Here is a 23,330-nt window from a genome sequence, read left to right as displayed (position 1 = left end):
AGTGGTAGTAATTCTTTATTCATTCAACTCATAAACGCCTTATGATTTCAATCCCATAAATAGAACAAACAGCAGTTTATAAAGGTTTAGCAAACGTGAGTGTATGGAAAAGACATATACTTAAGACAACACAAAATCATTTTATTTTCTCAGTGTACTTGGAAAAAAATCTCAGAATGACAGAACATTTTTGAATAAGAAAATGCATTAGACACTAATTAAAACTTGATTGTATGATTACCAAACTATCTAAAATAAATCAAACTGGGGGCAAAAATGCCCTTTGCCCTTTGTCTTTGTCACAATTATACTGATGGATATGTACACTCATGCCTGGGCAGTGTTAAATGGCCTGGTTCAATTGTTAGATGCTTCACACAGTAGTAATTTTTGGTGTTGCTTTGTATTCAAACATGCCTTTTGAGTAAATGAAATAAAAAGTGAAGATCAGCCCCTTTGGATGTTTTCTAAATTGTATAATGTAAGCTGTCCTCCATGATGGACAACAGCTCCCATCCCCTCCAACACACACTCACTGCACTAAGGAGCTCCATTAGTGACAGGATGATCCACCCAAAGTGTGTGAAGGAGAGGTATTGCAGGTCTTTCCTTCCTGCAGCTGTTAAACTCCACAACAAAAATCGGCTCAAAATAATCTGTGCAATAAACCATATACATATGTATAATCTATACACATGTTTGTATATATATATATATATATATATATATATATATATATATATATATATATATATATGTATATATATATGTGTGTGTGTGTGTGTGTGTATACATGTGTTTATAGGTGTACATATTAATATCTACACCACACCCAATCTGTAATACACCCAACCTGTACGTAACTGTTTGTAAATACTATTTATAATTTGGAAGTCAATGTTTTTATGTTCCATATTTTTGCATTTATTAGTGCTTTTGCAATACTACTTTTATTTGTACTCTATTTCTATTGTGTTTCTGTCGCCAATGGCCTGCTATGTCTATGATACTTTTTGCTGCTGTAAATTGGAATTTCCCTTTTGGGTGTCACCCTGACAAATATCCCATATTAATGAGAAAACAAACTACAACTATCACAAGGCATTTTCTACAGAATAAAAACTAAACTTTAATAACAAACCAGTGCTTGAAACTAATACAAACTCACTGAAATTCAAATCAAGAAGTAAAACTTAATTAAAATAAAAATGGAACAACCAAATTTATTATAACCCTGTCCTGGATGAAAAATGCATGTCTGACTTGAGTGACAGTTTGAAAATCAATGTATTTTCAGTGAATCAGTTCAGTGAGCATTTTAAATGTCATCACTGACTTACACTCATCGACAGCCACGACTACACCTCTTCAATATGGCGCCCCTCTGACGCATCTAAGAAGCCCAAACGCGGCATCTAAGTACACATTTCTATGTGTGATAGCCTTTTGCTAGCAGGGTAAACAAGATATAAAAATACCACTAGGGATTAAATTAACACTTTGATGACCAACAGTCTTGAAATTAATTAATTAGAATTAGACGGCTAAACTCAAACTTATTTCTCTTTATCGAAATGATGAACCCGTTTTAAAGGAATTCATCTCGGTGAGTGACTACTTCGACTACAGTACCCACAATTCATTTGTGTTGTACTAACACGCCAACGTAAAACGTAAACGTGAAAACACGGAAGTGGCTGCTCATGGTAGTTGAATTTGTAGTAATCTCCTTACAGTGGAGGGACAGTTGGTTTAGTAAACGGACGGACCCAAAGACTTCTTATTTGACATGCTAAGGATTTACTCTGCCTGTCCACCGTCATACCTGTAATAACGGGTCAATGACGAGGATGAGACCAGAGTTAGAGGAAGAGGCTGAGAGAGATGGATCTACATAGTTTTACTCTTCCATTCATTCATCAATAAAGCTGATCTCTGATTTATGGGCTGATTCTCCTCCTAAAGGTAAGACCTGTTCCTGATGTGAAGAGGAAAACTGGTTTTATTAGTCAGTATCCATGTGATCAGACTAGTGTTTACTAATAAACCATTAAAATGTCCCAACTTTTCTGTCATTATTGTCTGATGACATATGGTGACAGCAGGATTACCCCCTACCCTTAAGCAGTCTTTACATGGCAATCTTTGGCTTAACCAGGGTTAAACTGAACCTTTACAACACTTCTCCTCTATTTAAACCAAATCTATAACCCTTCATTCACAGCTGATAGACTGTACAGATCTCTGCTTACCATTACAACTATAATAGTAATAATAGTTTTATTTAGAAAGCACATAAAAAAACAAAAATATTCAGATAAAATACACAGGGTGGAAATCAAAGGTTAAAAATACTGGACTATTATACTCAAATAAAGTACAGTTACTCTGTTTAGTAGAAGTACTGCTCTATAAATCTACTCAAGTCAAAGTGAAAATAATTCATGTAATCTTTAATCAAAGTACACAGTAGTTATTTTTGATCCATGAGGTTGCTGAACAATAACATACAAATCTGAGTATGAGACCATGTATCTTATTTAAAGGTAAATATTTTTATTGAATTGCTGTGCAACTGCACCTTTTAGACGTAATGTGGAAAATTTGGCTCAGTCCCATGCAGGGTGGAAAATAAGCACCCGTCACCAGCCAAACATGGGTACTGCTGAGCAGTGACCAGCCACTGAGGCGGGTAGGTAACAACAGGATAACATAACAGACAAATTTAGTTAAACTGCATAAATCAAATCCTTTCTCTCTGCTTGTTCCTACTAAGTTTATGAGCAAAGCTGAGCAGACCTACATACTCCTCCCCCCCGTCTTAGGATGCCAAATGTTTACAGGCAGGTGTGTGCTGGGATGATTTGACTCAGAGTAATTCTCCACTTCAACTAGTGCATCTGCTACAGGTGTCTTTGAACCGATGTCTTGCTTGTCTTGAACAATGTAGTTAAACAAAGCCTGAATTCTGGCATGAGACTGCTGAATTGTGCATGAAATATACAATTCCAGCAAGTCTGACAGTCTGATGATGCCTATGAATTTACAGCCAAGTACTGAACAAATTGGTCAAAAACCACATCTTAAACTGAGCAACAGTATGGGTCTTTTATGCGCTAACCCTTTCTTATTAGATGTCCTATAACTTGATTAATAAATGTCTAGATTATTGTGTCCTACCTCATTAAATGATGCTGCTCTTTAGAATAGACTGGCTTTTATAAAACATCTGTGACTGGTAGGATTTTGAATTTATTTGTAGCCTTCATCAAGGTCATCTAATAATGCTGTTGAGCTTTTTCTTTGGGGATTCTGATTCCCAAGGAGAAGGAGTCCCTCTACTGAACCAGTTTTGGACCACTTCACTCGTGATTGTAGAGGTGAAGGTTTTCTTTAGTGTGATAGCTCAAAGGTTGGCTTGTTATTCAGAAAGGAAAAGTGAAATAGACACCACTGTACAGAACATGTGGAGGGTAAAATAGAAGAGGACCTAAGAGGGAGCCCTGGAGAACTCCACAGGTGAAGCAGCTCCTTCCTTTGCCCACTGTGCATTAATTTCAGTCTCTTCTTGTTCTCCCTTTAGTTGACGCCCCCCTGATTCTGATTCCTCACTGATTCCTCTGCTGACCCCGATCAGTGTGGACCCTCAGAATGAGGATGATCACCTTCTTCGTGATTGGACTGACAGTCCATGTGGTCTTCTTCATCTCTATCTTTGACATCTACTTCACCTCTCCCCTCGTCCATGGAATGACCCCACGCTCCACACCGCTGCCTCCTCCGGCCTCCAGGCTGGTGCTGCTGGTGGCTGATGGTCTCAGGGCTGATAGTTTCTACACGCTCCTTCCTAATGGCTCATCCAGAGCACCATTCTTAAGGTTAGGGTGTTACATGGCATTGGGGGCTTTGCTGTAGTGTTTGTGTGTTTTTCTTTCTGTTTCGACTCTGCAGTGAGTGTAGTCTGTTTTTAAATCCCTAATAGGAGAGTGATAGAAGAGAGTGGGACCTGGGGCGTGTCACATACTCGTGTACCTACAGAGACTCGTCCCGGACACGTCGCTCTCATCGCTGGTTTCTATGAGGATGTTAGCGCCGTAGCTAAAGGTAGGTGTGTTTCTGTGCAGACAGCTACTGAAGGATGTCAGAGCAGTGCGAGTGTTTGACATGTCATTCTGACCTCGTCTTTTCAGGGTGGAAGGAGAATCCAGTGGAGTTTGACTCAGTCTTTAATGAGAGCAGATACTCGTGGTGCTGGGGCAGCCCTGATATTCTGCCTATTTTCTCCAAAGGTATGGTGGTTAAAGGGGGTTAATAAGTCCAAATCAGACACCCTTAAGTGAGAGTTGGATCCAAACTAAACAGACATATAAAAACATAGCTAACAGTACCAAAGTAAAGTTATTTCATCACAGGTTGTTCAAAGGAGATTTGTTCAAGTCATCAAATAAGTTTACAGAATTTCTTTTCTTCAGCACTTAATCTGACATTCATGCCATTAAAGCCACATGGGGTGCTCCATCCTATCACACTGGCCCTCCACAATAATAAAACACACTCTACCATCCACTGGATGGCGGTAGAGCGGCAGTCACAGTCATGGATTTTTGGATTACAAAAAGAAATTCATTTAAGTTCTGTTCTCACAGGATTATTTTTACCTAGGAACCTCTGGTAATTTGTAATAGTCCCTCACAACATCTGTGTTTTTAATCCTGTCTGAATCGACCATGTCTGTTCTTTACAGAGTAAAAATTCCAGGGTAATTTAACGACTATATTCCAGTACACAGAGATCCAAAGGTAATACTAATCCAGTATCAATCAGCATCTCTGTAATTTAGGCTGGTTATTAATTGTTATAGAATTCACGCATTCCTAATCTAGAATAATTTTATCCTTAGCTGAGAACAATCACAGATTAGAAAACTTTGAATGTTAGGATCTTCTGAGTTTGAAGATCAGATTTCTTCTTAAGAAAAGATGATGATCAGTCTGATCCATCCCTCTTTAATCTTTCTGATAATCTGATATTCCCTCATCTCTCTGTAATCTCTCTGATACTCCGATTTCCCCGTCTCTCTGTAATCTCTCTGGTCTTCTGATATTTCCCCGTCTCTCTGTAATCTCTCTGGTCTTCTGATATTTCCCCGTCTCTCTGTAATCTCTCTGGTCTTCTGATATTTCCCTGTCTCCCTGTAATGTCTCTGAAATTCTGATTTCACCGTCTCTCTGCAATCTCTCAGTAATCTCTCTGATATTCTGATATTCCCCCCAGGAGCCAGCGGAAACAGAATGTACACTCACACTTACCCTGCAGAGGAGGAGGACTTTGCCTCTACAGACGCCTCTAGACTGGACACCTGGGTGTTCACTCAAGTCAAAGTAAGGAGGCGGAGTCACTGACAGTCATATGACTGATAAATGTTTCTTTTAAATACTAAAGAAATCATAGAGCGTGTTTAAAGTTTGACCAAGACAATATTTGATACTCATCTTTCTAACATTTGTAGTTGAATGATGGATTTATAAGCTGTTGCAGCTTAAACTAGCTGCAGCTCTTATAGTAATCATTATTCAGCCTTTATGTCATATTGATAGGAGTTTATGTTCCTGTTTGGACCAGTCTTTCTTCCAGTCAGCCCAGTCTAACTCAAGTCTAAAGGACAGCCTTCTGAAGGATAAGAACATCTTCTTCCTTCATCTGCTTGGCATTGACACAAATGGACACGCTCACAGACCCATGTCACAGTAAGAGAGGTTGTATTAATCCATCTGAGTCTGAGGAGACTGGACTCCACAGTTACCTGAGATAAAGTCATTTTTCTTAAGGAGTTGGCCCTGTCCCTTCTTGTCTCTGTCTTTAGGGAGTACTTGGACAACATCGGGCTGGTGGACACCGGCGTTGCTGAGATGGTGTCTTTAATAGAAGACTTTTTTGGTCATGATGGCAGAACTGCTTACGTGTTCACCTCTGATCACGGCATGACCAACTGGGGTGAGACTCTGGTTGGCAACTGTTCCTCTTTACACCTCAGAAATAAAAACCCATCAAACAGCATCTTATTTCTGTCTCCAGGCTCCCACGGTGCAGGCCATCCCTCTGAGACCCTAACGCCTTTAGTGGCATGGGGGGCGGGAGTCAATAACGCCCAGAGAGTGACAGAACCGCAGCGGTATGATGACGGGTTTCTCCAAGGTGATCAGCTACTCTTTTATTCTCAGAGATGGTTTTAAACATCACAGATATGTGTTTAAGTTTCTGTTTAAGACTCAGACTCATTTAATCATTCCAGTTAGAGTTTAATTTTCTCTCAAAAATTAATCATCAATAAGATCTTTACAACACCAGGCCCAAAAAAGTTCTGTCGCTGTTTAAACTTTGAATAAAAACAGAAGTCAGTGATTGTCAGATCTCATAAACCCATATTTGATTCACAATAGAACATAAACAGCATATCAGATTTTGAAACTGAGACATTATACCATTTCACGCAGCAATACATCTCAAAAAAGTAGGGACAACAATCATTGACTTCTTTTTTTAGTTCAAATTTTACACGGAACCCCAACTTTTAAGGAGCTGTAGGTGGATGGATTTTAAAATATTGTGTTCTATTTTTTATCAGAATGGAACCTGGAGCACATTCGTAGAGTTGATGTTAATCAGGTAAGACCAAGAACCACAGCAACACAAGTTTAAAGAAAATCACATAGAGCTTAAAAAAGATTGCATTGGCAAGAACACGAGGGATACATGGATGGATGCATGGATGGATGGATAGATGGATGGAGGGATGGATGAATGGATGGCTGTGTGGATGGATGAATGAATGGATGCATGGATGGTTGAATGGCTACATGGGTGGTTGAATGGCTACATGGATGCATGGATGGTTGAATGGCTGCATAGATGGTTGAATGAATGCATGGATGTTGAGTGGCTGCATCGATGGTTAAATGGATGGACTGATGGATGGATGCATGGATCGGTGAATAGCTACATGGATGTAGGATGGTTGAATGGATGGATGGATGGATGCATGGATGGATGGATGTAGGATGGATGGATAGTTGTGTGGATGCATGACCACATGGATGGATGGATGGATAGATGAATGGATCAATGAATAGATGAACGAATGAACAAACAGACGGACGGACAACCAAAGTCATGAGATAGATACATAGATACTTTATTGATCCTGAATGAAATTCACTTCAATGTTGCTATAGTCCTGGATGTGCAGAAATCCCAGACATAAATTCAGTGCTCCTACAGAGTAGCATTGTTAAAGATCTCCCGTCTCTACAGGCAGACATCGCTCCTCTCATGGCCTCTCTCATCGGCTTGTCTTTACCTCTGAACTCAGTGGTAAGTCCCTGAACCAACCACAGACAAAGAAAATGCTCCTGTCACTAACAGATAGACAACCTGAGAGTATGATGACACTGACCCTGGTTTTCACTGGTTCAGAGGAATAGAAACAGCCTCAGATGGGTACTCATTACCAGTCTTTGGTGGTTGATGATCCTGCCTTCGTCCTGTGTCTTTTAACATATGATAGAATGTTATATCAGCTATGATTTTACTGCCCACTGCAATACAGGAGATAGCCATGGTCGGATATGCAGCTTACAGATTACTGCGAGAGGGGAATTTTGTAATAGGAGTTTTTATTTAGCACTGATATCCAGTCAGTAACATGTTTGGGTGATGGTGGGACAGACATAGTGATGTTAGTTGGTAAAACTCAATGGGCAGCTGGAAATAAAGGTAGCATGGTTCCCTGCAGTAAAAAATGAGTTTTATAATTCAGATATCCCCAGAAGTGTCACTGCTCTTCATGTTTGTATTTCTGTTTGTGATCAGGGCGTGCTGCCTCTCCTCTACCTAAACAACAGTGATCAGTTTAAAGCAGAGAGCATGTTCACTAATGCTGTTCAGATACTGGAGCAGTTCAAGGTAAGAGAGCACACAGGACAGCAGATATTTACTGATATGATTTAAACATATGTTTTATTCACAATATAACATAAGCAACATATTAGATGTTGAGACTGAAACATAAGCTCATTCTGAATTTGATTGCAGCAACACATCTCAAAAAGTAGGGACAAGGCAAAAAAGGCTGGAAAAGTGCGTGGTACTAATGAAAAACAGCTGGAGGAGCATTTTAACTAATTAAGTTAACCATCTATAGGTCAGTAACATGACTGGGTATTAAAGGAGCTTTTTAGAAAGGCAGAGTCTCTCAGAAGTAAAGATGGGCAGAGGTTCACCAATCTGTGAAAAACTGAGTCTAAAATTTCTGGAAAAATTTCAGAAAAATGGCCCACTATTTAAAATAGTGAATACTTTGAATCTCCCACCACCTATAGTCCATAATATCCTCAACAGATTTAGACAAGGCAATGGACAAAGCTGGAGGGGCCCTCAGGGGCCACTTCATTAAAAACAGGCATGATTCTGTACTGGAAATCACTGCATGGGCTCAGGACAACTTCCAGAAATCACTGTCTTTCAACAAAGTTGGCCGTGCCATCCACAAACACCAGTTAAAGCTGGATCATGGAAAGAAGAAGCCATATGTGAACAGGATCCTGAAACACAGTCCTTCTTCTCTGGGACAAAGATCATTTAAAATGGATTAAGGAAACATGGAAAACTGTTCTGTGGTCAATGGAATCCCAATTTGCCCCAGTGTTTTTGGAATTTAGGTTGTTTTAAGGTCTTCGTTTAAAATGAGATATCTGCAGATCTATGTGTGACAGATTAGAAGAAGGAGGCGGTTTAACCAACATTATAAAAACGTAGTTTCTTTAATTTGTCCCTTAGTCTCCAGAGCCGATCTGTAACATTAAAGTTAGGATTTGTAATGATCCGATGTTTAGGGGTCAGGCTCTGATTCTTTTGTTGTTTCTCCATAAAGATTCACAGACCCACAGTAACAGAGATATCAATGTGTTTTAGGTCAAAATGACCCAGAAACGGGAGACCACTTTGTCCTTCCTCTTCACCCCATACCAGTAAGTACCATTTGAGATACCACATGAAAGTTTAGTATATTATTGTCTTTAGCTGTTTGTTCAGTTAAGATAATATATTTCACATATTTGTCATGTATTTCTTCTGTTTTAAAAATCCTCCCAAAAATATTTCCTAGTAAATGTGAGTTTTTTATGTAAAGGCAAATGCTGTCTCTACATTTTTTTGTATGAAGGTTTACTTTGAAGAAATATGTTCTGTTCTTGTTTTTCTGATTCTCAGAGAGCTGACAGAGTCAAAACAAGCAGAATTTACCCACAAGGCCAGAATCCTGATCCAGCTGGAGAAGTACGAGGATGCTGTGAGTGTTCAAAGATAAAAAGATAAAGTCAGAGATCAGGGCTGTTCAGGTAGTTTAGAATGAGTTACTGAAGGGGACCCATAATAAGAGTCTCAGATATTTCATGACAGTATACATGATATTTTTATGGATTCAGTCAATCAGTTAAACTACTTTGAATTTTCTCATCTGTAGTAACCTCATCATCTGATTCTTGATTCTGAAGTCTTTATCTGTCTGCCTTAAACCCATTCCCTAGAAGTGATGCTGGTGCATCTCTCCTGTTCTGTACCAGCCTAAAACGGCTGCCATGTCTTTGCTCTACTGGAGGTCATCCCCAAAGTCTGTGTCTCAAAAATCAGAGATCAGAGGAGTCAAAGTTAGCAGGAGTTGCCATAAGATTCCTTCTTAATTTATATTTATGCACACCAGTCTGCAGTCATTATAGAGCATAAACATAGGCCTACACAGATGGATAAAAAACTATCAGTGTGTTCACTATTATGTATCTATAGCTATACAACAATAACAGAAACTCACTTCTGAGGCTCTACAATGGAAAACCTCCAGGTATGAGGATGAGAGGCAACGTATGAACAAAGAGAGCTGATACAGACAAAACAGGATAAATAATGATCATACAAACCTAATAAACTGACAGGGTATGGATTGATTGATGGATGGATGGATGAATGAATGCATGGATGAATGCATGGATAGATGGATGGACTGATTCCAGCTAATGTAGTTGATTGTGTGCTCTACAGTTTCCAAAAATCTTGACTCTGGTTTTGTCCAAATTAAACTTTGACTCATTTCTTAAAATTTGACTGAATTCTGAAGTGATCAGATTTAAATGTTGCTGTTTACTCTCATCACAACCAAAAATATTTATCTGCCAATAAAGTAAATGTCGTAAAATTAGACACTTTTCAAAAATCATTGATTTAAAAGCAGTGCTTCTCAAAGTGTGGGCCGGGGCTCCCTGGGGGGCCTCAGAGGTACTGCAGGTGGGCAGTAAGAGGTCATTTACAATAACCAAAAGTCAATAAATAAAAATTAAATCAGGTTTTAAATAAACATTAATAAATAAGTATGTGTTTTTTTATTTTTAGACTGAGAAATAAGAAAACAGTGCTTTCACCTTTTTTATCAGATGGAACCAGTTTCATAGTTTAACTGGTTTTGGATTAGCTGATGACATTCACCCTGATTCTAAGAATTTACATTCATGACAGTAATGCTGCTTGGGAAGAGTTTTCTGAGTCACAGAGCCATTTCAGAGAAAATTCTAAGAAAATAAAACTGAAGTGACTTTGCAGATGCAGAGTGATGTTGTCATATCTGAAAGCATTTCCACTGACATTTCCTGTTTATGAAACTAAAATATCGCTATAAAGGTCAGTATGTTTGAGCTTTATGTTATCGTCGTATGAGGGTTTTTTTGATGGGCATACTCATCCTGGAGTTTGGGAGAAGCTGATAAAGTGGATAGATGGTTTTGGTCCTAACACTGATCACTATAGGGCACCACACACAATATCCAATGTCTCCCATGTGTGTTTATGGTTCCCTAGCATGCTTTACTGACTGATTTTCTCTCTGTTCCATCTCAGATCTCTCTGTGCCACTCGCTGATCTCTCAGGCCCTGCAGGGTCTGGTTTACTACCACACCTACGACAGGTTTTTCCTGGGCTGCAGCGTTGTGCTGGGATTCGTGGGCTGGACCTCCTACGTCGTCCTCGTCATTTTAAAGACTCACGCCACTCTGGACAGAAATCCCAGCCACCTCAGACAGGTTGGGGAACACCCCTTACTCCCTCTCCTTTAACCTTTATTCTCCCCTAACAGGTTCTCTAAACCTGATTTTCAGGCTCGCTCACGTCTCTGGTATTGATTGTAGATTCCTGAGCGTACCCTGGCCAGGCTGAGCGTCTGTGTGGCAGTGATGATTACCGTCTTCCTGCTCATTCAGAGGAGCCCCCTCACCTACTACATCTACTGCCTGCTGCCTGTTCCTGTGTGGTACTCTGTCCTTAAAGAGTGAGTTACACTAACCTCAAAATAGATTATAATGTGACAAACATCTGCATCAATATAGCTATCATAAACCTGTGAATAAATATAATAATCTAATAAAGATCTACATCAGTATAACTTTCATAAACCTCAGCATAAGCATAATAATCTAATATATGCATCATATATGCATGTATTTTTGTGGGAGGCAGGAAATGGACCACAGGTCAGGAGTTCGAGACCCCTGCTGTAAGCTCTAAGCACTGGAGAACCCCCCACACACGCACACCAACCTGTGAATAAAGATGATTTTAAACTGTGTATTCTCCTTCACAGGTGTATTGATACCTGTTCATGGCCACCTCAGTGAAGTGTTAATCAGAGCCTTTGAAGGCCGTCATACCCGTTCAAATGTCTGTGATATAAAAGGATGAATGACGGTCCCTGTAGTCTGTCTCTCTTTTATCTCCAATTAATTAATCTCATTTCATATCCCTTTTCAGGAGTGGTACTCTGACTGATCTGGTCCACTCTGCTCCCTCTCTGCCTCTGTGGAAATGTCTCTGTTATTTTGTATTGGTGGCGTTTGGGATCGAACTGCTGGTAGGTGTCTGTAGGTCCCAGGTACTGTCTGATTCTCTGTGGTGAGGATATACAGAGTATTTCTACTCAACTTAGAGGAGCCTTCTTCTAACAAACACCCAGTATGAAACCTGAAAGTGGTGCTTCACTAACTCAGTGGGTAACTTGACGCATGGTGCAAAAGTGACATGTGTGGTTAAAGCAATTTGCACAAAAAAATATGCAAAAATGTACATTTTAAGGAGGTGTTATACACATTATTTAGATTCAAGCACATACTTATCTTAATAGTTATTGGTTAATCACGAATTGAACACATTTAAGGATATTTTTACGAGAATCCTCACCTCTAGATCCTCTCTGATGACCACTCAGCTGTCTGCTGCATTTCTGTTCTTATCCTAGGATGGGGAAGACATGAGCTGCCATATCCTGGCTCTCATTGGCTGACACTTGATGATTACCTTCATTGGTTGGTGGGGTAAGGTTATAAGGTCAGCCAATCAGAGACAGAGTAGGGAGGGTCATACTTTGCTGTCCTCTGAGATATCTTGTGAAGCAAACAGAGCTGGCAGCTCTACTTTCATAATGAGACTTAGTACTTCAAGTAAAGCAGCAAAAGCTGATGGCCTCTGTGAAATTAGAAAAGGCTGATTTACAGGTGAACTAAATATGGAAAAACAGTCTATAACAGGTATTTACCCCTTTGATGGAGGACATGTGGGACATAAATGAGATTAAACCCTGTCCTGCAGGAACCACTGGTGACACATTTCTACTAGTCTGATGTTTATATTCCAGCTTTTAGCCCTGGTGTGGAGCATCATCATGGTGTAGATTAGAGTTGTCCTCTGCTGCCCCCAGGTGGTGAGTTTCTTCCACCGTGCTGTCCTCACAGTGGGCCTGGCCTGCCTCTCTCTTTGGCCCTTCCTGTCCGGTCTGTTCAACACAGCAAAGGTAAAAGTTTGACCTTCAGAGCACTCACAGTCAGACCAGGATAAAAACCGAGGGAATAATCAGAATATGGATATAACATCACTTTACCTGTCTTTTACTTAAAGGGCTGACAGCACTGGTGCAGACAGGGCTGATAATTTAAATTTAAAACGGTCATTATTACTGTTTTTTAACCAAAGAACCACATAGATAAGCAATTCATTTTCTTAAGATAAGTTTTATTAAATGTAAATGTGAAATATATTATCTTAACTAAACAAACAGCTAAAGGCAACAATGGGGAAAAAGACAAACAAAGCACTTTAACATCTTTGACTTAACGATATCTTTAATCTTTATTAATTTATAATAAATACATCTGTAAATTGTAAGTATAGAAAAAAATTACATATACTGGTATTTTTCTACTTATTTATTCAAAAATAAACAAACAAAAATAAGAATCAATTTTCAGTAACAAAGGCCAACAGCTCTGGCATATTCCAGCAAATAGAAAAATCCAAACTGAACCAAAGCTTTTATTTTGGTGAGCGTCCACGTTTGTGTCTCTCCTGTAAATGATTGTGATAACAACTCACGTGTGACACAGCCTATGGCTCAGATTGTCTATGAGGCTCAACATTAAAATGGTAATAATAATAAAAAGGTCAGTTTTATTTAAAAGGGTTACAGTTCAGTCAGGGATCATTTCATCGGGGAAAAAAGCACAAGGCTCAATTTATAACAATAGGTTTCCTCTGATAAGAGAGATATCTGAGCTAAATGAGGCTAACCTGGTTAATAAAGGTTAATTAGAATAAATAAGACTTTTAAATTGACATTCGAACCAAATTTTTAGATTATTTATTATTTCCTTATGGTAAATACCTAATTTTTCATTTTTGTTATTATTTTTTATCATTAGTATTACTGTAATAAGTCTGTAACCTAATTTGTTTAATTTTCATTATATTATTATTTTTATTGTAATTATTTTGTTATCATTACTATTATTATCATTTTTTTTATTATTAAAGCTTATTTGTTATTATTACTAGAGCATTATTATTATTAATTATTTTATCATAGCAATATTATAAGTCAATAACCCTACTCTGTTTGTGTCTCTGTGTAGCCTCGCTCTCTCAGCTGGTTTCTTGGCTGTCTCTGGCTCTCTGCCTTCCCTCTGATGCCCGTTGTTGGTCGAGAACCAAACATACATCTGGTGTGAGTGTTTCCTCTATTTGCATTCATTTATCAGAAAACCAACCGCAGAGCTCTGCTGTGGTTAAATGTCAAGATTCAGGTCAGAGAACCTTTCAGACAGAGGGGGAGAAGTTTTTGATTTTTTTTATACACATATTTCATATTTACATATTTATATTTTATATACAACTATTTCAGGGTTAGCAGAGGTTCATAAAAGCAGTGACTTTAGTGTTAAAACTGTTGTAAAGCCTGCTGATGTGATTGGTTGATTCACTGTATTAAAGTATGATATTTGAGCTTTTATATCTGGTGTGGTGGGGCGACGTGAAACTGGAATCACACACCTGATGAGAAACACATTCTTGTAACTTAAAATATTTAAATGGCTTATGTTTGATTCAAAAGATAAAGGAACAAGAGGAGATATCCCTGAAATTATAAAACTGAAAAAAAAAGAGTGAATAATGATGGATCTGTGTAATACAGATCTGTATTAGTTAGCAGCCCAGGACTAGATTATGACCCTGATAACCATCGCCAGTTGCAGATCTGGACATTGTTAAGAACCAAGGTCTTTGACTTTGAATTTAAATTTTATGAATACTTTTAAAAGAGGTTTAGGGCCACTGAAAAAAGAGATCCACAAATTTGTTTGTTCTATTGTCGTTTATTTTTAGCACAAATATCGGCAAGACAGAAAAGATCTGTTTCAGTTACCTGATCCACACACACAGATAAATCCAGACCAGTAGACTGATTTACTTGAGAAATAATACCAGATTAAAGAATACAGACATTAAACTGGAGACCAGTGGAGCTCCTACTGTTCTGTGCTCTCTCACACTTCCACAACAACGTAAAGCAATGTGAATGAACAGACAGAGACTCCAAACATCACTGGAACCTAAATGTTTCTCTCATGATGTTAAGATGGAGGAGCTTCGTGAAAGCACTTAAATGTTCTATGAAAACACCCAAAATAACAAAAGACAGCGTTTATACATGGATGAGGGAGTTCAGGTCAGCTGGAGATCTTACTGATGAAGACTGATCAAAAAAGATTTATCAAAATAAGACACGAGAAATCAGAAACAGTTTCACATTGAAATGGGTTAAAAATGTCTGAAATAAAAATGTAAAAGAAATAAAAATATTGAAAATAAAATGTCTAAAACAAAATAAAGTCCAAATTAAAAGTGTGAAAAATAACAGTGTGAAAAATAAAAATATTGAAAATAAAAATGTCTTAATTGTAATGTCTAAGATAAAAAATATCTAAAAATGCATTTGTCTATAAGAATTTTAATAAAAATGTCTAAAATTAAAATGTCTTAATTAAAAATGTGAAAAATAAAAGTATGAAAAATAAAAATGTCTTAAATGAAAATGTCTAAATTAGAAATGTGAAAAATAAATATGTGAAACATAAAAATAATTAAAATAAAAAATGTCTAAAATGAAAATGTCTAAATTATAAATGTGAAAAATAAAAATGTGAAAATAAAATGTCTGAAATAAACATGTCTATAATAAAAATGTCTAAAATTAAAATTCCTATGAAAAACCCCTGTGTGTTTGTTTCCTCAGTACTTGTGCAGGCCTCCTCACTCTCTTCACCTCGGCCTTTTTCCTCTGGTCGTCTCGACAAAGAACGCCACTGCACCTCAGTGACAGGCAGCAGTTTGTCATACAGGTAGCTGCACTCGTCTGGTTTGTGTCTTTATTTTATAAATGCTTCTCCAAAATAAATCCTTACTGGTTAACCCCACAGATGGTTCATGTGTCGGTGTGCACGTACGTTCCCTCTCTCACTCACTCCAGCCTACAGCAGAAACAAGGTTTGCCTCTCCTGAACCAGATCATCAGCTGGACCACGCTAGGTAGGTCTGGGGGAGCTCCGACTTTGGTTTAGTATCTCTACATGCTGATAAGAATGAATGGGGACCATTAGCCTCCAGCTAAGAGGCGAGTGGTGCCTCTTAGCATAGCACTGAATAGAGGAGTCAGTGTCAGTATATCAATAAAATTCTATTATATTCCATACTTTATTTAATGTCTGATCTTTAACATCAGTTTTCCTCTCTCCCTCCTCTCAGCCTCGTCTTTGCTGGTTCCCTTGTTGAGCTCTACACGTATTTTCCATCGTCTCCTCAGCATATTCCTGTCACTAACAGCCACATATCTGCTGCTCAGCACCGGGTAAGACCAGATTCAATCCATGAACACAGATCAGATTAACAAGTCCATCTAACAGGGACTCCTGTAGTAAGTAATCACCACTGTAACACTCCATAGAGAGCCCATTTCTAATCCCAGTGTTCCCTATAACCCAGGTCAGAGGCCTTGTTCCCTCCTGTGTTGTCTTGGCTGATGTTTGTTTGGATCAACATCGAACAGGAAGCCATGATGGCTCAGGGCGTCACTGGAAGACAAGAGGTATGATTCCAGAGTAGGGTTCTTAATCTGTACTTTCCTTCACTCATTAAGGTTGGATTATGCTGCTGCAGATTTGAGTCTGTTTATGTTGAACCAGTTGTTGAATATTTAAATTTTTGCCGCCAGCCCTGGTGTATTTCTATGAGTTTCTGAACATGCATGCTCTCTCTGTGTCCTCTCTCTCTCTCAGCTCTCCACCATTGATTTCTCTGCAAACATCGACATCACCAAAATCAGACAGCTAAAGCTGGACGACATCAGACGATCCTACTTTTTCGTATCCGTTTCTGAATATTTTCAACAGTAACAGCTGATAAAGTCTTAAGAATACCAGTATTATTACTGTCAGGAAGGGTGGAAGGTAATGTATATTGTTTTATTTTTAAAAGTTTGAATAAATTAGTTATTAAATTTAAATCATGACCTGATTAGGTAAACACCTTTCCTTGACAGTTCTTCTTCTTCAGGTATTTTTTATAATAACAGCCTTCTTTGGCACAGGAAACATTGCTTCTATTAACAGGTACGGTCTTCATGTTTTTCTTTATATCCCTCAGTAAGTTAACATGCTCAGTTAGAGGCAGAGTTAAAGATTGATCCGGATATTTAACAGGATGACTGATCTTGATTAACAACCTAGAATCCATTGAATGAAATTCTGTCTGACAGGTGTCAGTATGTTCCCTTTAGAAGAAACCCTGCATATTAAGACATGTTGTCTTTATTAAGGAGAAATCAGATCTAAACTAACTTATTCAGATTTAGACCTGATTGTTTTGATCCATTAAACACAGAGCTTCTGTAGTAGCTAGGATTGACATTTTTAGCTCCGCCTCCCTGACGACCAGTAAATTCACATCAGTCGTGATCTAGCCAAAGGACTGACTTTAGAGTCGCTTTTATTCCTTTATGTTATACAAAGAAACACACTAGATCTCTACATTTAGAGAAGATCTGAAACAAACAGGTTCGAGTCTTTGGAGTGTTGAATGAAGCAGTAGTGGCCTCTGACAGCCTCGTCAGAGGCGAGGATGGAATGTGTTTTAAACTTTAAAGGACGACTTTATATTTAAAGGCAAGAATGGGCCAATTTATTAGCTTTAGCGGACAACATCATCTTCAAAGGCAGAGAGGAATGTTTCATAAACTTTAAATGGTAACATCATCTTCAAAGACAAGAATGAATTGTTCGTGACTGCATACTGAGTCCCTCTAAAAGAAGAATTAGACATCGTCTAACTGCATGTAGATGTACTGAGTCTCTCTAACAGAAGAATTAGACTTGTTCTAACTGCATGTAGACGTAGTGAGTCTCTCTAATAGAAGAATTAGACTTGTTCTAACTGCATGTAGATGTACTGAGTCTCTCTAACAGAAAATTTAGACTTGTTCTAACTGCATGTAGATGTGGTGAGTCTCTCTAACAGAAGAATTAGACTTGTTCTAACTGCATGTAGATGTACTAAGTCTTTCTAACAGAATAATGACTTGTTCTAACTGCATGTAGATGTACTGAGTCTCTCTAACAGGAGAATTAGACTGTTCTAACTGCATGTAGACGTACTAAGTCTTTCTTACAGAATAATGACTTGTTCTAACTGCATGTAGACGTACTGAGTCTCTCTAACAGGAGAATTAGACTGTTCTAACTGCATGTAGATGTACTAAGTCTTTCTAACAGAATAATGACTTGTTCTAATTGCATGTAGCCGTACTGAGTCTCTCTAACAGGAGAATTAGACTGTTCTAACTGCATGTAGATGTACTAAGTCTTTCTAACAGATTAATGACTTGTTCTAACTGCATGTAGATGTACTGAGTCTCTCTAACAGAAGGATTAGACCTGTTCTAACTGCATGTAGATGTACTGAGTCTCTCTAACAGAAGAATAATGACTTGTTCTAACTGCATGTAGATGTACTGAGCCTGTAACACCCTCTGTTTTTGGGTTAGAGACAGGAAGTGGTATTGCAGGGGGGAGGGTTTTGTTTGTTAGTGGGTCAGCCAAGGTGAGTGTGAATCTGATCATTCATGTGTGTGTTAGTGTGTGTCTAAACTATCAGCATGTGTCAATTTAAACAGGAAGGAAATGGAGGATGGAGAAAATAGAGTAGTAGACTCACTCTGTTCGTTTACTTTTTGCATTGTTGAAAACACATTCTTTGTTTCACTCCTGCTGCTGTTCTTATTGAGTTTACTCACTAAGCCATCCATCCACAGGAGGTTGTAACATTGGGAAGGGTCGGAAATCGCTTGGGGCCCCCACATATTCAGTATAGCTGTGCATCAAATATGAGCTTTATGTCTGAGACTGCTAAATGTAGAAGGGACTCTCATTGTTTTTTTCTAGGTGCTTCTACATTACTCAGACAGCCTGTCTGTATCCTCTGGTCAGATTATTGTGCTGATAATCAGATATTTATTTTTTCCTGCTGTCTCTCTGTAGTTTTGACCCAGCGTCTGTCTACTGTTTCCTCACTGTGTTCAACCCCTTCATCATGGGTGGCCTGATGATGTGGAAGGTACTACCATCTCCTTTATTCCTTATTACTCCAACAAAGTTATTGTTATATATGGATGATACGATTGTAAATATGATAAACTGTCTCTCTTTGCTGTATCCCCATGTTTGTTTTTAACCTGCTGTTCTTGACCATCCATAGCTCTGACCTTCACCTTTCTTGCCTTTTCAGAGAACTTTTTTCTCACAATTTCTCCCCTAAATAAATCTCTGAATCTGTTGTTCCAGGTCATTATTCCGTTCATAATCGTGATGTGTACGTTTGAGACCATCCAGGTGGCCACTCAGCTGTCTTCTAGAAGGTAACGCATCAGTGTCAAAATATGAGACTATAGGGAGTAGTTCAGTCTCAGAAGCTGCTTTATCTGGTGGTTATGTTAAAGATGAGCCAACTGAATCATGGGTAATTGATCCTGGGTACCTTCAGGTAGTTTCTATTGGCCTTCTTCCTGTTGGCCATGCTAACAAGTTAGCAAGCAGCTAACTGGTTGTAAATCCTTTAGTGAAAGGTGGACACATTTTTATGGCTTTGTAAATGTTTCATACATATTTTTAGCTCTGCTGTTTGTTGCTAAAACAGTCCATGTTATCCCTCTCTAAATATATTTATGAAGCCCAGCATCACCTCCAGGACCCGTACTAAAAGAAAAGGAGCTCTGTTATCAGTTTGAAGTGAACAGACTCAGAGTTTTCATTGATGACATTCTATCAGAGCAGGGCCACACAGCTGATTATATTCAGTTAGCCTACTGCTAACACGGTACCTCCACTGACAGCTGTACTCATTGTCTCTCGTTCTTCTTCTCCAGTTTGTTCCTCATCGTTCTGGTCATCTCTGACATAATGGCTCTGGTAAGTCATCTCCTCTATGAATTATGGGTAAATAAAGCACAAAGGTTAGCGCTGATGCTAGCAAATTCATGCTGCCCCCAAACATGTTTGACCTTCCCAGGGTGAGCTCCTATCACAGCCCTTGGTCCTGTCAGTGATGGAGGAGGTGGCCTTCGTTTGTTCTCAAATTAAGGCTCAGTAGCCCCGCTCCCCCTATTTCTAATTAAAGCTCTATAAAATAAAAGTCTGACTCTCTCCTCAGCATTTCTTCTTCCTGGTTCAGGACTACGGCAGCTGGTTGGACATCGGCACCAGGTGAGACCGGTCTCTCCGCCCTCCTCCGTTCTCCTTGGACCTTCAGACTCCATCTTTAGATGTAGATGCTGACTTCAACTCTGACCTGTCTCTGTCTCTGCAGCATCAGCCATTATGTGATTGTGATGTCCATGACAATCTTCCTGATGGTACTGAGCGTGCTCACTCACGCCTTCACCTCCAAACGCCTCATCCTGTGGAGGACCAAGATGCACTTCACCTGAACAAACGCCAGGGTGTGACTGTGACAGAAATGTTTTATATTTATTTGGTATTTGTAGAGATTTTTGATAAAGGATTTGCCTTATTAAACTGAGATTATTTATTTATAATGAGAGGTTAGAGCTCAGATTAACTGACTGGGGAATTCATCTTTGATACGTCTGTTAAAGCAGAAGCTGGAGTCAGAGAGTTTACTACACTACTGACTGGGACAATGACAATAAACCCTCCTCAATCAAATTTTACACCCTAATAGGCTGTTCAGAACAAAAATCTCCACTCTGAAAGTATTCATTAAAAACTATTTTCACTAGCTTCAGTCCTGATCAAAACAGAACTAAAAAATTGTAACCTTTTGGGGATTTTTACCCAAAAAATGTCAGTTTGAATACAACAAGTCACTGATGTTTTTTTTTGTTTTGTTTGTTTTTTTTTTTTTAATTTCTAAGAATAATTGTCAGGTGGGGTTTTTTTAAAGCACGGTCCTGTTTATGTCAAAGATTACCCACAAAATTAATTTTGTTGCCTTATCATTTCTATTGTATTGTCAGATTTAAAATTAACTGGACAAAAAATGGTGTCAAAGAATGTGACAAATAAAAACATTGATTAATTCATAAATCAATAAATTATTCATATTATTATCACAATTATAGTTGTGCATCAAAACCAATAATATTGGTTAAGTTTGACACATCTGTGTCTGTAGTGTAGAATATTAATACAGTATTACAGCCCCCCATCATACATGAAATAGGAAATAACTAATATATTAAATATAAAACAGTGACTTTTTGTATTCAGACAAGCATTCAAAGGGTTAAAATCCTTAAAATCAGTGTGATTTAAAATTAAACTGTAGTTATTAAGTGAGATTTGTGCTTAAAAGTTAGTAATGTATAAAACAAACTCCCTAAAATGTCAAATTAGTGAAGAACCCTTTGGGTACTGGTCTCTGATGTCTCTTATTTTGGGGTCACAGGTTGAGAAGTTCTTGATCTCCTTTATTAGGGTGTTAAATTTGTACAGGGGAAATGGTTGGCCTATTATAGATATGATATGTAGAACTTTTGCACTGTATGACGTATTTTAATGTAAAACATCACCATTCCTATGTTCCACATATTTTTGATTGAGGTCTTGCAGTGTCTGAAATATTTTCTGAAGTTTTCTTTGACACAAAAATTATTATCTTTGTTTATTAATGTAACAGGACATGGCTTTTATGGAGGCTGTCATAGGTTAGGAGTTCCATCACCCAGACTCACCTCTGCACATAAAACCCTCCACACTCAGCATTACCAGAGAGCTCAGACCAGCTCTGCTCACCTCTGCTGCAGCTCTGCTCTAAGTACTATTTTTGTTTTGAATTGAGGACACTGTTTAATAAAACTGCCTCCTCGTAATTACTGGTGGCAGAATTTTACACACTACAATGAAAGTTGAATTTCAAAATTTGTTAATAATAAAACCATCCCACAAAAAAATGTAATCCATTTTATTTATATAACACATTTTAAAAACATTCAAGTTTACCAAAGTGCTGCACAGTAAAAACAAAGAAACAGATCACAAAAACTCTAGAAGTTAAAAAATAAAGAGGAAAGAAATTAAAGCAGGCAAGAACACCATAAAAACCTTTAAAACTACATAAAAACATAAAACAAGTAAAAGCCATGAAAAACACAGGAATTAAAAACAAAAAACAAAAAGTAGTGGATCACACATTAAAGTAAAAAAAATCCCCTCTATGGACAAAAATGTCCAGACTGACTCTATAAGAGTTAATTTACTGTAGATAACTTCTGGTTTATATTTTATAATTCATCTTTTTGTATTCTAGTTTGGTTCTTCCCCCTGTCATAATGTGATTTTAGGGAATGAATGATCTGCACTAATCCAGACTGTTAATTCTTTTTAATCATTAATGAACTGATAAAACTTGAATATTAACTGAATTATGTCTCTGCCAAGGCTGCTGATGGATGATCTATTCATTCTCATAGTGTTTCCTGTAACGCTGCCTCAGACGTGTCATATTCAGAAGAAAAAGGGATGTTTGTTTTTTTACGAATGTGTGAAGATTAAACTGGAAACATGAAGTATAGCTGTCTGTTGTTCCTACTATTAAAAAGAGCTGCTGTTCTGTGATTACTGTAATTATTACAGGCTGGCCCAAAGTCAGCATATCTGAGGAGGAAGTCCCCTCATTCAGAAACAGTTATGGTGTAATAAAGAAGGATCTTTGGACTCCAGCAGGGCTCCCTAACAGAGGTACCATACAGGGTTAATACAACCATGTCTCCTTTTATAATGAGGAGTCCTCAACCATGCTGGTAAATACATCAAACATTTAAACTTCATTAATCCTTCAGGGGATATAGGATTATAATTAAGAGACAACCAATATTGATTTTTCAGGAACAATACTGATAATGGTTATTACTAGATCATGAGACTGAGGACAGATATTTGGAGCCAGAGTTCATTTACAGCAGAAAGTGTCGGTAATATCAATATAAGAAAAGAGACCGTTTTACTCCTGTCTCTGCATCGGCTCCCTGTTAAATCTAGAATAGAATTCAAAATTCTTCTTTACACTTACAAAGCCAGCTGCTGAGGAGCATCCCCACAGCATGATGCTGCCACCACCATGCTTAACAGTGGGTATGGTGTATTTGTGGTGATGTGCAGTGTTTGGCATCTATGTCTGCCAAAAAGCTCCATCTTGGTCTCATCAGACCAAATAACTTTCTTCCTCTTGACCATGGAGTCTCCCACATGCCTTATGGTGAACTCTAGTCCAGATTTAATCTGAGTTTTCTTCAACAGTGGCTTTCTCTGTGATAATTATCACTGATTGAAAAGGTAATAAAGACCTCCTGTATCTCCTGAGACTGCATAAACTGGTTAGTGAAGCTGCTCTTCTCTAA

General features: G+C 38.2%; 1 protein-coding gene across 1 annotated transcript; it reads left to right on the top strand.

Annotated features, from left to right (window-relative positions):
* Positions 1 to 1,703: 1,703 nt before the first annotated feature.
* pign (phosphatidylinositol glycan anchor biosynthesis, class N) lies at positions 1,704 to 22,481 on the top strand. Its single transcript, XM_041813672.1, has 29 exons — positions 1,704 to 1,965; positions 3,584 to 3,878; positions 3,983 to 4,104; positions 4,191 to 4,289; positions 5,275 to 5,381; positions 5,623 to 5,747; positions 5,864 to 5,994; positions 6,076 to 6,195; positions 6,626 to 6,666; positions 7,312 to 7,371; positions 7,870 to 7,962; positions 8,971 to 9,026; positions 9,268 to 9,346; positions 10,942 to 11,124; positions 11,230 to 11,369; positions 11,849 to 11,948; positions 12,792 to 12,884; positions 13,999 to 14,090; positions 15,660 to 15,765; positions 15,844 to 15,952; positions 16,169 to 16,271; positions 16,406 to 16,508; positions 16,699 to 16,785; positions 16,976 to 17,031; positions 18,955 to 19,030; positions 19,258 to 19,331; positions 19,839 to 19,881; positions 20,123 to 20,175; positions 20,279 to 22,481. Exons 2-29 carry the CDS (start codon positions 3,652 to 3,654, stop codon positions 20,397 to 20,399), a joined length of 2,799 nt encoding a protein of 932 aa, XP_041669606.1. The 5' UTR covers positions 1,704 to 1,965; positions 3,584 to 3,651; the 3' UTR covers positions 20,400 to 22,481.
* Positions 22,482 to 23,330: the final 849 nt, after the last annotated feature.

The sequence above is a fragment of the Cheilinus undulatus genome, linkage group 19 (assembly GCF_018320785.1).
Source record: "Cheilinus undulatus linkage group 19, ASM1832078v1, whole genome shotgun sequence".
In the NCBI taxonomy this organism is placed as follows: Eukaryota; Metazoa; Chordata; class Actinopteri; order Labriformes; family Labridae; genus Cheilinus; species Cheilinus undulatus.
The sequence above is the reverse complement of the archived record's forward strand: the minus strand, read 5'-3'. Positions and strand labels throughout refer to the sequence as shown.